The sequence below is a fragment of the Bombina bombina genome, chromosome 3, assembly GCF_027579735.1.
Source record: "Bombina bombina isolate aBomBom1 chromosome 3, aBomBom1.pri, whole genome shotgun sequence".
Classification (NCBI taxonomy): Eukaryota; Metazoa; Chordata; class Amphibia; order Anura; family Bombinatoridae; genus Bombina; species Bombina bombina.
In genome coordinates this window covers 119176095-119193144 of record NC_069501.1, presented here as the reverse complement: position 1 = coordinate 119193144, position 17050 = coordinate 119176095, and the positions used below count along the sequence as shown (strand labels likewise).

Below are 17050 nucleotides of genomic sequence, written 5' to 3'. Positions count from 1 at the left end.
AATTGACCTTCCTGGATGGTAGGAAGGATCGTTCGAATGGTTTCCATTTTGAACGATGGAACCCTGAGAAATTTGTTTAGGATCTTGAGATCTAGAATTGGTCTGAATGTTCCCTCTTTTTTGGGAACTATGAACAGGTTGGAGTAAAACCCCATCCCTTGTTCTCTTATTGGAACTGGATGAATTACTCCCATCTTTAACAGGTCTTCTACACAATGTAAGAATGCCTGTCTTTTTATTTGGTTTGAAGATAATTGAGACCTGTGGAACCTTCCCCTTGGGGGTAGTCCCTTGAATTCCAGGAGATAACCTTGAGAAACTATTTCTAGTGCCCAAGGATCCTGAACATCTCTTGCCCAGGCCTGAGCAAAGAGAGAAAGTCTGCCCCCCACCAGATCCGGTCCCGGATCGGGGGCCATCCCTTCATGCTGTTTTGGTAGCAGTGGCAGGCTTCTTGGCCTGCTTACCCTTGTTCCAGCCTTGCATCGGTCTCCAGGCTGGTTTGGGTTGAGAAGTATTACCCTCTTGCTTAGAGGATGTAGAAGTAGAGGCTGGTCCGTTTCTGCGAAAGGGACGAAAATTAGGCTTATTTCTAGCCTTAAAAGACCTATCCTGAGGAAGGGCGTGGCCCTTTCCTCCGGTGATGTCTGAAACAATCTCTTTCAAATCAGGACCAAACAGTGTTTTGCCCTTGAAAGGGATGTTAAGCAATTTTGTCTTGGAAGACACATCCGCTGACCAAGACTTTAGCCAGAGCGCTCTGCGCGCCACGATAGCAAATCCTGAATTTTTCGCCGCTAATCTCGCTAATTGCAAAGCGGCATCTAGAATAAAAGAGTTAGCCAATTTAAGTGCATGAACTCTGTCCATAACCTCCTCATACTTAGATTCTTTATTGAGCGACTTTTCTAGTTCTTCGAACCAGAAACACGCTGCCGTAGTGACAGGAACAATGCATGAAATTGGTTGAAGAAGGTAACCTTGCTGAACAAACATCTTTTTAAGCAAACCCTCTAATTTTTTATCCATAGGATCTTTAAAAGCACAACTATCTTCTATGGGAATAGTAGTGCGTTTGTTTAGAGTAGAGACCGCCCCCTCGACCTTAGGGACTGTCTGCCATAAGTCCTTTCTGGGGTCGACTATAGGAAATAATTTCTTAAATATAGGGGGAGGAACAAAAGGTATGCCGGGCCTTTCCCATTCCTTGTTTACTATGTCCGCCACCCGCTTGGGTATAGGAAAAACATCGGGGGGCACCGGAACCTCTAGGAACTTGTCCATCTTACATAATTTCTCTGGAATGACCAAATTGTCACAATCATCCAGAGTAGATAATACCTCCTTAAGCAGTGCGCGGAGATGTTCTAATTTAAATTTAAATGTTACAACATCAGGTTCAGCTTGTTGAGAAATTTTTCCTGAATCTGAAATTTCTCCCTCAGACAAAACCTCCCTCCTGGCCCCTTCAGATTGGTGTGAGGGTATGTCAGAAACGTTATCATCAGCGTCCTCTTGCTCTTCAGTGTTTAAAACAGAGCAATCGCGCTTTCTTTGATAAGTAGGCATTTTAGATAAAATATTTGCAATAGAATTATCCATAACAGCCCTTAATTGTTGCATAGTAATAAGTATTGGCGCACTAGATGTACTAGGGGCCTCTTGTGTGGGCAAAACTGGTGTAGACACAGAAGGGGGTGATGTAGTACCATGCTTACTCCCCTCATCTGAAGAATCATCTTGGGCACTATTATTATCTGTGGCATCATTGTCCCTACTTTGTTTGGACACCATGTCACAATTATCACATATATTTAAATGGGGAGACACATTGGCTTTCATACATATAGAACATCGTTTATCTGATGGTTCAGACATGTTAAACAGGCTTAAACTTGGCAACAAAGCACAAAAAACGTTTTAAAATAAAACCGTTACTGTCACTTTAAATTTTAAACAGAACGCACTTTATTACTGAATATGCGAAAAAGTATGAAGCAATTGTTCAAAATTCACCAAAATTTCACCACAGTGTCTTAAAGCCTTAAAAGTATTGCACACCAAATTTGAAAGCTTTAACCCTTAAAATAACGGAACCGGAGCCGTTTTTACATTTAACCCCTATACAGTCCCAGGAATCTGCTTTGCTGAGACCCAACCAAGCCCAGAGGGGAATACGATACCAAATGACGCCTTCTATAAGCTTTTTCAGTGGATCCTAGCTCCTCACACATGCATCTGCATGCCTTGCCTTCCAAAAACAACTGCGCATTAGTGGCGCGAAAATGAGGCTCTGCCTATGACTAGAGAAGGCCCCCATCTGAAAAAGGTGTCCATACAGTGCCTGCCGTTTTTTAACAACAATCCCCAAGATTATAATAACTATAAAGAGCTATAATCTGACAAATATGCTTAGCAAAGTAATCGTTTTAGCCCAGAAAAATGTCTACCAGTTTTTTAAGCCCTTATAAAGCCTTTATTCTTTTACTTAATCTAAGAAAATGGCTTACCGGTCCCCATAGGGAAAATGACAGCCTTCCAGCATTACCAAGTCGTGTTAGAAATGTGGCCAGTCATACCTCAGGCAGAAAAGTCTGCCAACTGCTTCCCCCAACTGAAGTTACTTCATCTCAACAGTCCTGTGTGGAAACAGCAATCGATTTTAGTAACGTTTGCTAAAATCATCTTCCTCTTACAAACAGAAATCTTCTTCTCTTTTCTGTTTCAGAGTAAATAGTACATACCAGCACTATTTTAAAATAACAAACACTTGATTGAAGAATAAAAACTACATTTAAACACCAAAAAAACTCTTAGCCATCTCCGTGGAGATGTTGCCTGTGCAACGGCAAAGAGAATGACTGGGGTAGGCGGAGCCTAGGAGGGATCATATGACCAGCTTTGCTGGGCTCTTTGCCATTTCCTGTTGGGGAAGAGAATATCCCACAAGTAAGGATGACGCCGTGGACCGGACACACCTATGTTGGAGAAATAAACTTTTGATTGAAGAAATAAACTAAGTATAAAACACCAGTCCTCTTACGACCTCCATCTTAGTTGAGAGTTGCAAGAGAATGACTGGATATGGCAGTGAGGGGAGGAGCTATATAGCAGCTCTGCTGTGGGTGATCCTCTTGCAACTTCCTGTTGGGAAGGAGAATATCCCACAAGTAATGGATGATCCGTGGACTGGATACACTTAACAAGAGAAAGCAATACTATTTTGCCAAGTTAAACCAGGATTGCTAAACTTTTGAAATCAGAGGCCATATTGTAGTTTTCCACTTGAAAGACTAGTGAATACGTTTTTCTTTTTTTAATTACACTCTTAGACATTAAATATCAATTAATTTCAAATGAGCAATGTTTAGCAAGAAGTGTTCCAAATCTAAACATATACAGGTCTATAAACCTAAACTGAATAAAGAAAGAACAGAAATGAGCTAGAACTGTGTTGCGAATGCAGAGGCAAAATAATAAAGGTGTGCTATAAAAATTAGTGGAGAGCAGCATTATGGTCCTAGGTCAGTAAAGACAAAATCAAACTTTACTCATTTAAAACAACATCATCTATCTCACCTTCTTACATACAGAGTAACGTCTAATGAAAGCAGGTTCACCATTACGTGGAGAAATTGAATGCAAACGTTTGCACATAGACCTCACACTAGACTTACCATTGCAGGCATTGGGCCATGAATGGGGACAGACATCACTGGTAATGCTTGTGTTACAGGTGTTATTTCCTCAGTACGTGTGGCCTCAGCTGCACCATTTTGAGATGTATTTTTGCGGTCTGTCTTTTTAGGAAAGTCCTTCCATTCTAGAATGACAAATTTACATTTATAACACAAACTGCAAAAGTACATGTAAACTGCTGGTTTTATAGGGGGGGGGTATAAAAAATAATGTCAAAATAATTACCTGGACATAGTGTATCGTTATCCAACAGTGCACCTTCACAAAAGCTTTCAAGTTCTTCTGGCTTTACTTTATTCCATGGTATATATGTAACCCCTATTTCTACATCCCAATACTGCTTATACTCCAATTTAATTCCTTTGTTCAAAGCCCATGCAATCTAAAAGAGAGAATAAATTTAATCTAATGTAACACTTATTACACTACAATACTAACGGGAAATCCATTAAAACCCGTAGTGCAAGACTGATACTATCCCTATTACAAAACTTTAAATCCCATACCTTTATAGCTTTCTGATTTACTTTGAAGGTTCCTCTACTTAGTTTCTGTAAAGCACGATATGCATCTTGCCTTTGGACCATATTAATATATGCACAGCCACGAGGGGGAATCATCTGGAAAACGATGCATTAAAGAGTTGAGGACTTATAATATCCAGGTTTTTCAATATGTATTAAAATGCAAACATTTTAAGAAAAAAAATAGTTTTTCCGGAACTCAACATATATGAAAAATTAGTCAAAGAAAAAAACATAAAAAAACACAACAGTAATTTGAATCCTTTACAAACTGTAATGTGCACGTTTATCCTAACAAGTGACAAACTAATAAGTATTAAACTTGTGGGAATTCTACTTACGTTAATTGCTTCAATAGCCCCAAACTCTTCTAGAAGGTTAGAAACATCTTGCTGGGTTGTTCTTTTGTCCAACTGGCCAACCCAAAGTGTAGTACTGCAAACTGGACAAGATGGTATGCGTCAAAATCAGGCACAAATTAGTTACCCAAGTTTACATCTATATAAGTTTAGGTTATATTTTAATGGAGTTATGAATGTCCAATATAACTATACTTTATATAGCATAGTGAACATATATATGGTAACGTAAATTTATTTACAACTTTTTTTATAATGGAAAATAAAGTAATTTGTCCGTTCAGTAGTGAAGCCCTTAAAAAGGACAGTAAATAAAGTTACATACATTTTGTATTAGTGTTCTCCCCAGGACTTTTTAAATGAGTGCACCACCCAGCTGATAAAATGTTAGCCAAAAAAAAAGTTAAGATTAGCTAATATCGACATTTTTCAATGTTTATTGCTCAAATTATCATTAAATACATTTATGCTAAACTATGCAATTAATTTGTTCTTTGGATGGAAGAAAATTAGAAAGTATTGCACTGTCCCCACAAAGCTACTTTATAATGCCACCCGGCTTGCAATCTTCTGTGGAGAACACTGCACTATGTATATATATAATTCAATTTATGACCATTTCAGTTAAACAAAAACAACTCACCACTAACTGTTTCAGGCTTAATAGGAGGAAGCCCCTTCTGTCTACGCTCTCGTTCCTTCTCTCGCTCACGCCTTTCCTGTGACCGTGATTTTGGAGAGGACCGTCTCCTATCACGGGAGCGAGAACGAGACCGTCTATGACGCGATCTCCGAGATCGTGAACCAGACCGTGAGCGTCGCCTTTTAGGTGATCTAATTATTCAAAGTTTCAAAAGCAGATTTAACTTAAGTCATATCTAAAATACTACTTATATTTGAACTTTACTGAGCCATGCAAACCAGTCACGTTAATTACTTTAAAACTGACAACAACTCTAAAACCAGACCTAGACACTAGAATTAAAAGCCCAAATTCTATAAACCAGAAATTTTACTACACATCTACATATGCAATAAGTGTTTCTTGTTTAGAAGACAACTACAAGTATGAAGTTTTGCAAAATATACCTGGAAGCAGACCTTGATTTGGCATTCTGCTGTTCAGATATTGGTCGCTTGTTTTCTTGAACATTACTTGGCTGCTCAACTTCCATTTGTATTTCCTAGAAAATTAAAAGACTTTATTATAACTATGTCACAAGTAAACTTCTTTATTAAGTTCATACAATAGTTTATTGGCCGCTGTGGTATGCCTGAATGGGCTTTGGTTTCTGATATTGGTATAAAAATCTTTCTAAAGATGGTTTACTATTTAAGATACATTATAATCCAAAGGTTATTTTGCAGTATATATTCATGGATGAAATTTTTTTTGGTAAAGTATTTGTAATTATGCATCAAAACGTTAGACAAGACTAACCAACTAGATAAGCAGGTATAGCCAACCAAGAATGATTCAGCATTGTAGGATCACTAGGTCTTTAAGGGAGCTACTACTAGAAATGGGGGGGGGGGGGGGGGGGGGGGGAGACAGCATGTAGGTGGGCCCTGACAATGCAGCATGCTTACATTACAAAATTTGACCGCAGTCCTTCCTATAGAGTGTGAAATCAAACTTTATAGCAAAAAGGCATTTTATATCAATAAAAATACAATTATACAGAAAACATAATTACAGTCATCAAACTTCTAAAACTAACATTTAATTAAATTTCCATAAAAGCAGAGGTACCTGTTGAAGTTCTTGCTGTAGGTGCATCTCATTCTGTTGCATTTGGAAGGGGTTTTGAAAAGGCTGGGAGGAATCTTGAGAAATCATTGGTGGAACCATAGGCATAAAGGACTGAGCAGGTACCATGCCATATCCTAGCATCTGACCATTCGGTGGTAGTGGAGCCTTTTTAGAAAGGGAAAATTATTTAGTTTACTGACCACATATTAGCCACTTTAACAACTTTATGTTTCAGCTATATAGTATTTAAAGGGACATTAAAAGGTGATTTTTATATTTATGCATAATAATATACCAGCAATAAAGCACTGCACTACAATCTGCACAAAAAGCAGCAGCATTTGAATGCATTTAAGCTGTCATTTTGCTAGCAACATTTGATCTGATTTGCAGTCTGGGGACATAACTGTTTTAGGATTCTCTCTGTCAATACAGCCAATTAGAAGATAGGTCAAGGTCAATCAATCACTGTCATTTTCAAATCCCGCAGAACCTACTTAAGGTCTCAATTTAATTGCAGGAAAGAACAGAAAAAAATACAAAAAAAAAACGTATTATGCATCCGTAAACATTTTATGGGGATTAGACTGAGTTTATTACCCCTTTAACAGTGCAAAATTGCAAAGGGAATATTTATTGTTGCCATTGATGTTCTTAACTCTTTTATATACCTCCTGCTGCATTGATTCCTGCTGCATTGCCATCATCATTGGCTGAAACTCATCCATGGTTGGCACTGGCCCTGGGATAGGAACATATGATGTAGCTTGAAGGGCCTCTCCTGGGTATGTGCTATTAAACAGTAAATACAAATTAGTCTAGATATTACTTTAAACACATTTTCAAAATAAGGAATAACCATTTCTAGGATGTTCAAGGCTACAAAGCTTGTACTCAAGGACTACTCACAAAGTTGGCTGTGGGGGTGTGTGCACAGGACTAGATGCTTCTTTTTTAGAATCTTCTGCTGCATCTGGTTCATCATCATAATCAAATCTGTCCAATAATTTCTTTAAAAAAAACATAATTTAACCAAATTCATACATATAAAATGTTAGTTTAAGGAGTTTAATTTACTCTTACTTTCTCTAATATATTTGGGATGCATTAACAAAACATTTGTTTAATCAGATAGTGTTAAGATTACATGCATTTCCATGTAGGTGACAGACTGACTGAAGTAAAATTATATCTTCCTGAAGGTTAGCTCAATCAATGGTGTCCTGGCTAAAAAAGTACAAATTTAAACCACTGGTTTTCAAACCTGTCCTCAGGCCTCCCCAACAGGCCAGGTTTTCAGGATTACCTTGGATGAGAGCAAGTAAGGCTAAAATGCAAAACAATATATACTAAATTGCCCTGAGATAAGGGGGCTGTCTGCAGAGGCTTAGAAACAAGGTGATCAAACTGGGGAATGGACAAAAAAGAGATTATCTTTTTAAACAAAAAGTTTTTTGTAGATTGTCCCTTTAACTGCAAAAAATGATCTCTTGGAATATAATTTTGACACAAATAAAATGTTTTGAGGAAAATTATATCCAAGATAGAGTTTATTTAAGATACATTATATTCCAATCCTGAAATAAGGATTCATTTTTAATTACGTAGTTATAAATAAAGGCTGCAATGTTTTTTTGGGGGGGGTAAATTAATTCTATTAATCCATTTCACAATGTCATGTTCTCCCAGAGGTCTCTAAGATTTTATTTTATATTTGGCAGTTTTCTACCTAAAAGATATTAAAATTTCCTTGGTTTTGTAGTTATCAAAAATGTGAATTTGTGTCTGTAGAAGTAGCATACCTCTTCTGCAGAGCAAATATATTATAAATTAAGCATTCAGAGTTGAGAAATAGACCTTAAAGGGCCAAAAAAACTTTCTGATTTACTTCTATTACTAAAATATGCTTACTTCTCTTGGTATCCTTTATTGAAGGAGTAGAAATGCTCTGCTGTGAGCTAGCTAAACACATCGGACAAGCTAATAACAAGAGGCATATGTGCAGCCACCAATCAGCAACTAACTCACTACCGTATTGATGCTTCTCAACCTATCTAGGTAGGATTTTGAACAGATGATACCAAAAGAATTAAGCAAATTAGATAATGGAAGTAATTGGAAAGTTGTTTAAAGATGCATGTCTGAATCATGAAAGCTTAGATTTTGACTTTAATTTCCCTTTAATCCCACTGTCCCCGTGCAATTATATGTACACAAGAATCAACCTGTTACTAAGTTTCAAGAAGCTCAATGAAAAGAAAATTGTTTGTAGTGGGGTAGATCTACACAAGTGCAGTAAAAAGGAAAGAAATCTATGATATTGTATTATATGTTAAATAAAACTTGTCATGAATACATCATGGTTTTATGTTGTGAGGAGTTAACTTTTTCACTGTGTGCTAATTATTTAGTTTTTCTAGATGAGTATTTCCCGGTGTCTATTCTTAAAAATGATAAAAAATAAAATAAATAAAAATAAAAATGTATGCTTACCCAATAACTTATTTTCTTTCTTGGCAGTGAAAGTCCACAAATTAATTAATTACTGTTGAGAATACAACCCCTGGCCACCAGGAGGAGGCAAATACATCCCAGCCAAAGCTATGGGTATCCCTCCTACTTCCCCTACCTCCTCAGTAATTCAAGCTGAGGTGAAGGAAAAGTGAAGAGAAACACTAGGGGCTAGATTTATTAAAGCTGAGGCGGACAAGGGTGCGTATACGCGCCCCTGTACGCCTCAGCTCGCCTGTGGCGGGGCGAAATTACCCGCAGGTATTCGCCATTGCACACAAGCGCAATTTTGAGCTTGTGTGCAATCCTGCCCCCTGCCAGACCACAGCCAATCACGCGCGGGCAGGAGCTGTCAATCTCCTCGGCCTGACTAGACCAAGGAGATTGAATTTCGCTACCTTAGAGGTGGCGAAGAGGTTAGGGAAGAGGTTAGGGAAGCGGCGGTCTGGTGACCGCTGCTTGATAAATTACAGCGAGCAAGTTCTTGTGAGAACTTGCAGCCGTAGGGCTTTAATAAATCTAGCCCTAGGGGTATAGAAAGTGCAGGAAGGACCATAAAAATAACTACAGCCGCATAACAAAAAAACAGCGGGCAGGTTCGTGGACTCTCACCGACGAGAAAGAAAATATTTTTTATAGCATACAAAACTAACAAGGATGAGGATTGTCGAAAATCTTTGGTAGCATGAAGATAGAACTTTAATGCTTGAACCATGTCCAAATTGTGAAACGAATGTTCCTTCTGGAAAGGATTAGGACAAAAAGGAAGGCACTGCAATCTCCTGATTGATATTGCGTGAAGAGACAACAGTAGGTATGCAAAATTGCCTTATCTGCATGAAAAATAAGGTACAGAGGATTACACTATAATGCAGATAACTCAAACTCTTCGAGCAGAGGAGATGGCTAACAGAAACAAAACTTTCCGAGACAAAAGTTTAATGTCAACAGAATGCATAGGCTCAAACTGAGCCTGTTAAATACAAAGAACAAGGTTAAGGCTCCAAGGGTGTGTCCAACAGGTTTAAACACAGGCCTAATTCGAGCAATAGCCTGAACCCTAACTTTGTGACAGGGAAATCGTTGCTCCTCACAACAAGACAGATAAGTATGCCACACTTTGTGGTAAATACGTCTAGTAACCGGCTTACTGGCTTGAATCAAAGTATCAATGACCCTGTCGGAGAAACCTCTCTTCAACAGAGCTAGGCATTCAATCTCCACGCAGTCAGCCTCAGAAAAACATAATTTATGCTTACCTGATAAATTCCTTTCTTCTGTAGTGTGATCAGTCCACGGGTCATCATTACTTCTGGGATATTACTCCTCCCCAACAGGAAGTGCAAGAGGATTCACCCAGCAGAGCTGCATATAGCTCCTCCCCTCTACGTCACTCCCAGTCATTCGACCAAGGACCAACGAGAAAGGAAAAGCCAAGGGTGAAGTGGTGACTGGAGTATAAATTAAAAAATATTTACCTGCCTTAAAAACAGGGCGGGCCGTGGACTGATCACACTACAGAAGAAAGGAATTTATCAGGTAAGCATAAATTATGTTTTCTTCTGTTAAGTGTGATCAGTCCACGGGTCATCATTACTTCTGGGATACCAATACCAAAGCAAAAGTACACGGATGACGGGATGGATAGGCAGGCTCTTTATACAGAAGGAACCACTGCCTGAAGAACCTTTCTCCCAAAAATAGCCTCCGATGAAGCAAAAGTGTCAAATTTGTAAAATTTGGAAAAAGTATGAAGCGAAGACCAAGTTGCAGCCTTGCAAATCTGTTCAACAGAGGCCTCATTCTTGAAGGCCCAAGTGGAAGCCACAGCTCAAGTAGAATGAGCTGTAATTCTTTCAGGAGGCTGCTGTCCAGCAGTCTCATAAGCTAAACGAATTATGCTACGAAGCCAAAAAGAAAGAGAGGTAGCGGAAGCTTTTTGACCTCTCCTCTGCCCAGAGTAAATGACAAACAGAGAAGACGTTTGTCGAAATTCCTTAGTTGCCTGTAAGTAAAATTTTAGAGCACGGACTACATCCAGGTTGTGCAGTAGACGTTCCTTCTTTGAAGAAGGATTTGGGCATAAAGAAGGAACAACAATCTCTTGATTGATATTCCTGTTAGTAACTACCTTAGGTAAGAACCCAGGTTTAGTACGCAGGACTACCTTATCCGAATGAAAAATCAAATAAGGAGAATCACAATGTAAGGCTGATAATTCAGAGACTCTTCGAGCCGAGGAAATAGCCATTAAAAATAGAACTTTCCAAGATAACAACTTTATATCAATGGAATGAAGGGGTTCAAACGGAACGCCCTGTAAAACATTAAGAACAAGGTTTAAACTCCATGGTGGAGCAACAGTTTTAAACACAGGCTTAATTCTGGCCAAAGCCTGACAAAAAGCCTGGACGTCAGGAACTTCTGACAGACGTTTGTGTAACAGAATGGACAGAGCTGAGATCTGTCCCTTTAATGAACTAGCAGATAAACCCTTTTCTAAACCTTCTTGTAGAAAAGACAATATCCTAGGAATCCTAACCTTACTCCAAGAGTAACCTTTGGATTCACACCAATATAGGTATTTACGCCATATCTTATGGTAAATCTTTCTGGTAACAGGTTTCCTAGCCTGTATTAAGGTATCAATAACTGACTCAGAAAATCCACGTCTTGATAAAATCAAGCGTTCAATTTCCAAGCAGTCAGCTTCAGAGAAGTTAGATTTTGATGTTTGAAGGGACCCTGTATCAGAAGGTCCTGTTTCAGAGGTAGAGACCAAGGTGGACAGGATGACATGTCCACCAGGTCTGCATACCAAGTCCTGCGTGGCCACGCAGGTGCTATTAGAATCACTGATGCTCTCTTTTGTTTGATTCTGGCAATCAATCGAGGAAGCAACGGGAAGGGTGGAAACACGTAAGCCATCCTGAAGTCCCAAGGTGCTGTCAGAGCATCTATCAGGACTGCTCCTGGATCCCTGGATCTGGACCCGTAACGAGGAAGCTTGGCGTTCTGTCGAGACGCCATGAGATCTATCTCTGGTTTGCCCCAACGTCGAAGTATTTGGGCAAAGACCTCCGGATGAAGTTCCCACTCCCCCGGATGAAAAGTCTGACGACTTAAGAAATCCGCCTCCCAGTTCTCCACTCCCGGGATGTGGATTGCTGACAGGTGGCAAGAGTGAGACTCTGCCCAGCAAATTATCTTTGATACTTCCATCATAGCTAGGGAGCTTCTTGTCCCTCCCTGATGGTTGATGTAAGCTACAGTCGTGATGTTGTCCGACTGAAACCTGATGAACCCCCGAGTTGTCAACTGGGGCCAAGCCAGGAGGGCATTGAGAACTGCTCTCAATTCCAGAATGTTTATTGGCAGGAGACTCTCCTCCTGACTCCATTGTCCCTGAGCCTTCAGAGAAGTCCAGACGGCACCCCAACCTAGAAGGCTGGCGTCTGTTGTTACAATTGTCCAGTCTGGTCTGCTGAATGGCATCCCCCTGGACAGATGTGGCCGAGAAAGCCACCATAGAAGAGAATTTCTGGTCTCTTGATCCAGATTCAGAGAAGGGGATAAGTCTGAGTAATCCCCATTCCACTGACTTAGCATGCACAGTTGCAGTGGTCTGAGGTGTAAGCGTGCAAAGGGTACTATGTCCATTGCCGCTACCATTAAGCCGATTACCTCCATGCATTGAGCCACTGACGGGTGTTGAATGGAATGAAGGGTGCGGCAAGCACTTTGAAGTCTTGTTAGCCTGTCCTCTGTCAGGTAAATCTTCATTTCTACAGAATCTATAAGAGTCCCCAGGAAGGGAACTCTTGTGAGTGGAACGAGTGAACTTTTCTTTTCGTTCACCTTCCATCCATGTGACCTTAGAAATGCCAGCACTAACTCTGTATGAGACTTGGCAGTTTGAAAGCTTGAAGCTTGTATCAGAATGTCGTCTAGGTATGGAGCTACCGAGATTCCCCGCGGTCTTAGTACCGCCAGAAGAGCACCCAGAACCTTTGTGAAGATTCTTGGAGCTGTAGCCAATCCGAATGGAAGAGCCACAAACTGGTAATGCCTGTCTAGGAAGGCAAACCTTAGGTACCGATAATGATCTTTGTGAATCGGTATGTGAAGGTAAGCATCTTTTAAATCTACAGTGGTCATGTATTGACCCTCTTGGATCATAGGTAAAATTGTCCGAATAGTCTCCATCTTGAACGATGGAACTCTTAGGAATTTGTTTAGGATCTTTAAGTCCAGGATTGGTCTGAAAGTTCCCTCTTTTTTGGGAACCACAAACAGATTTGAGTAAAACCCCTGTCCCTGTTCCGATCGTGGAACTGGATGGATTACTCCCATTAACAAGAGCTCTTGTACGCAGCGTAGAAACGCCTCTTTCTTTGTCTGGATTGTTGACAATCTTGACAGATGAAATCTCTCTCTTGGAGGAGAGTATTTGAAGTCCAGAAGGTATCCCTGAGATATTATCTCTAGCGCCCAGGGATCCTGAACATCTCTTGCCCAAGCCTGGGCGAAGAGAGAAAGTCTGCCCCCCACTAGATCCGATCCCGGATCGGGGGCCCTCAATTCATGCTGTTTTAGGGGCAGCAGCAGGTTTCCTAGTCTGCTTGCCCTTGTTCCAGGACTGGTTAGGTTTCCAGCCTTGTCTGTAGCGAGCAACAGCTCCTTCCTGTTTTGGTGCAGAGGAAGTTGATGCTGCTCCTGCTTTGAAATTACGAAAGGAACGAAAATTAGACTGTCTAGTCTTGGCTTTGTCCTGAGGCAGGGCATGGCCTTTACCTCCTGTAATGTCAGCGATAATCTCTTTCAACCCGGGCCCGAATAAGGTCTGCCCTTTGAAAGGTATATTAAGCAATTTAGACTTAGAAGTAACATCAGCTGACCAGGATTTTAGCCACAGCGCCCTGCGTGCCTGAATGGCGAATCCTGAATTCTTCGCCGTAAGTTTAGTAAGATGTACTACGGCCTCCGAAATGAATGAATTAGCTAGTTTAAGGACTCTAAGCCTGTCCGTAATGTCGTCCAGAGTAGCTGAACCAATGTTCTCTTCCAGAGACTCAATCCAGAATGCCGCTGCAGCCGTGATCGGCGCAATGCATGCAAGGGGTTGCAATATAAAACCTTGTTGAACAAACATTTTCTTAAGGTAACCCTCTAACTTTTTATCCATTGGATCTGAAAAAGCACAGCTATCCTCCACCGGGATAGTGGTACGCTTAGCTAAGGTAGAAACGGCTCCCTCCACCTTAGGGACCGTTTGCCATAAGTCCCTTGTGGTGGCGTCTATTGGAAACATTTTTCTAAATATCGGAGGGGGTGAGAACGGCACACCGGGTCTATCCCACTCCTTAGTAACAATTTCAGTAAGTCTCTTAGGTATAGGAAAAACCTCAGTACTCGTCGGTACCGCAAAATATTTATCCAACCTACACATTTTCTCTGGTATTGCAACTGTGTTACAATCATTCAGAGCCGCTAACACCTCCCCTAGTAATACACGGAGGTTTTCCAGTTTAAATTTAAAATTTGAAATATCTGAATCCAGTCTGTTTGGATCAGAACCGTCACCCACAGAATGAAGTTCTCCGTCCTCATGTTCTGCCACCTGTGACGCAGTGTCTGACATGGCCCTAATATTATCAGCGCACTCTGTTCTCACCCCAGAGTGATCACGCTTACCTCTTAGTTCTGGTAATTTAGCCAAAACCTCAGTCATAACAGTAGCCATATCCTGTAATGTGATTTGTAATGGCCGCCCAGATGTACTCGGCGCTACAATATCACGCACCTCCCTCTGAGCGGGAGATGTAGGTACTGACACGTGAGGCGAGTTAGTCGGCATAACTCTCCCCTCGTTGTTTGGTGAAATTTGTTCAATTTGTACAGATTGACTTTTATTTAAAGTAGCATCAATACAGTTAGTACATAAATTTCTATTGGGCTCCACTTTGGCATTGCAACAAATGACACAGGTATCATCCTCTGAATCAGACATGTTTAACACACTAGCAAATAAACTTGCAACTTGGAAATACAATTCAATTAGAATAATATTAAAATGTACTGTGCCTTTAAGAAGCACAGAAGATCTATGACAGTTGAAAATTAATAAATTGAAACAGTTATAGCCTCAATCCTTGTAAACAACACAACTTTAGCAAAGGTTTAATCCCATTAGCAAAGATAACAAATTCTGAAAGCAGGAAACAAATTACAGAATAAACGTTTTTTATCTCAGTCAAACTATAATTCTCACAGCTCTGCTGAGAGAAATTACCTCCCTCAAAATAAGTTTTGAAGACCCCTGAGCTCTGTAGAGATGAACCGGATCATGCAGGGAATACAATGAGTTGCTGACTGAAATATTTGATGCATAGAAAAAGCGCCAAAAAACAGCCCCTCCAGCTCACACACAGCAGTGAGGGAGAACAGAAACTGTCAGAAAAACAGATTAAGCAACTGCCAAGTGGAAAAATAGTGCCCAAACATTTATTCACACAGTACCTCAGCAAATGAAAACGATTTTACATTCCAGCAAAAACGTTAAACATAATCTGTAGTTATTAAACAGCTTTATGTATTTCTTACAGTGTAATTCTAGTGAAGTACCATTCCCCAGAATACTGAAGTGTAAAGTATACATACATGACATTATATCGGTATGGCAGGATTTTCTCATCAATTCCATTGTCAGAAAATAAAAACTGCTACATACCTCTATGCAGATTCATCTGCCCGCTGTCCCCTGATCTGAAGTTTACCTCACTCCTCAGATGGCCGAGAACAGCAATATGATCTTAACTACACCGGCTAAAATCATAGCAAAACTCTGGTAGATTCTTCTTCAAACTCTGCCAGAGAGGTAATAACACACTCCGGTGCTATTTTAAAATAACAAACTTTTGATTGAAGATATAAAACTAAGTATAATCACCATAGTCCTCTCACACATCCTATCTAGTCGTTGGGTGCAAGAGAATGACTGGGAGTGACGTAGAGGGGAGGAGCTATATGCAGCTCTGCTGGGTGAATCCTCTTGCACTTCCTGTTGGGGAGGAGTAATATCCCAGAAGTAATGATGACCCGTGGACTGATCACACTTAACAGAAGAAATCTAGATTTTGGTAAAGAAAAGGACCCTGATAAAGAAGGTCCACACGCTGAGGTAACCTCCAAGGAGGAGCAAACAACATCCTTACAAGCAATGAGGATCACTGAGGCACTCTCTTGTTTGATGCGTGTGATCACTAGAAGATGGCGAGCAATCGTAAGAAACAGATAAATAAGATTCAAATTCCATGGAACTGCTAACGTGTCCACCAAGACTGTTTGAGGATCCCTCGATCTCGACCCATATCTGGGTAGTTTGGCATTGTCGTGTTGATGAATACGAAGAACAAGATTAAGGCTTCAAGGAGGAGCAACTAGTTTAAACACAGACATGATTCTAACCAGGGCCTGAACAAAAGACTGAACATCAGAAAAATTTGCTAATTTCTTGTGCAGCAGTACAGAGATCTCCCATAGAGGTGAGGTCCACTACGCAATTTAGAAAGGCTAATCGCTTCTCCAGATTGGAAGAAAGCCTTGACAACAGGAAACGTCACCTTGGCAGACGAGAACTGAAGCCTATTCTGTACCCTTGGGAGATCACATCCAAAACTCAGGGGTCCTGAACGTCCCGAAACCAAGCCTCTTGAAAAAAGGACAGTCTGTCCCAAACATGATCCAGTCCTGGATTGGAGGCCATCATACTGATTTATTATCATACGAAAGCTTCATAGATTGTTTTTGCTCCAAGCTTGAGGAATTCCAGGAAGACATAGGTAAGTCCAGCTTTGACGAGGCCTGAGAGCGCTGTTCCTTGTTTGAACGAAAATTTCCAGATTAGTGACCCTTTGATTTGGATTTCTTATCCTGTGGGAGGGAAGACACTCTTCCCCGTGGGCACAGTAGAGATAGAATATATATATATATATATATATATATAGAGAGAGAGAGAGAGAGGAGAGAGAGAGAGAGAGAAGAGAGAGGAAGAGAGAGGAAGAGAGAGGAAGAGAGAGGAAGAGAGAGAGAGAGAGAGAGAGAGAGAGAGAGAGAGAGAGAGAGAGAGAGAGAGAGAGAGAGAGAGAGAGAGAGAGAGAGAGAGAGAGAGAGAGAGAGAGAGAGAGAGAGAGAGAGAGACATCC

The 17050-nt window shown here is 40.5% G+C and overlaps 1 protein-coding gene across 1 annotated transcript in view; it reads right to left on the bottom strand.

Moving 5' to 3' along the window:
- Positions 1-7360, bottom strand: part of SCAF4 (SR-related CTD associated factor 4) — a 122555-nt gene extending 115195 nt beyond the window's left edge. The window contains exons 1-9 of the mRNA XM_053705175.1: positions 7245-7360; positions 7007-7127; positions 6336-6500; positions 5672-5766; positions 5226-5416; positions 4565-4665; positions 4206-4319; positions 3925-4081; positions 3678-3823 (exon numbers count right to left, since the gene is read on the bottom strand). Of these exons, the coding sequence (XP_053561150.1) occupies positions 3678-3823; positions 3925-4081; positions 4206-4319; positions 4565-4665; positions 5226-5416; positions 5672-5766; positions 6336-6500; positions 7007-7127; positions 7245-7360 (1206 nt within the window). The remainder of the gene's footprint in view (positions 1-3677; positions 3824-3924; positions 4082-4205; positions 4320-4564; positions 4666-5225; positions 5417-5671; positions 5767-6335; positions 6501-7006; positions 7128-7244) is intronic.
- Positions 7361-17050: the final 9690 nt, after the last annotated feature.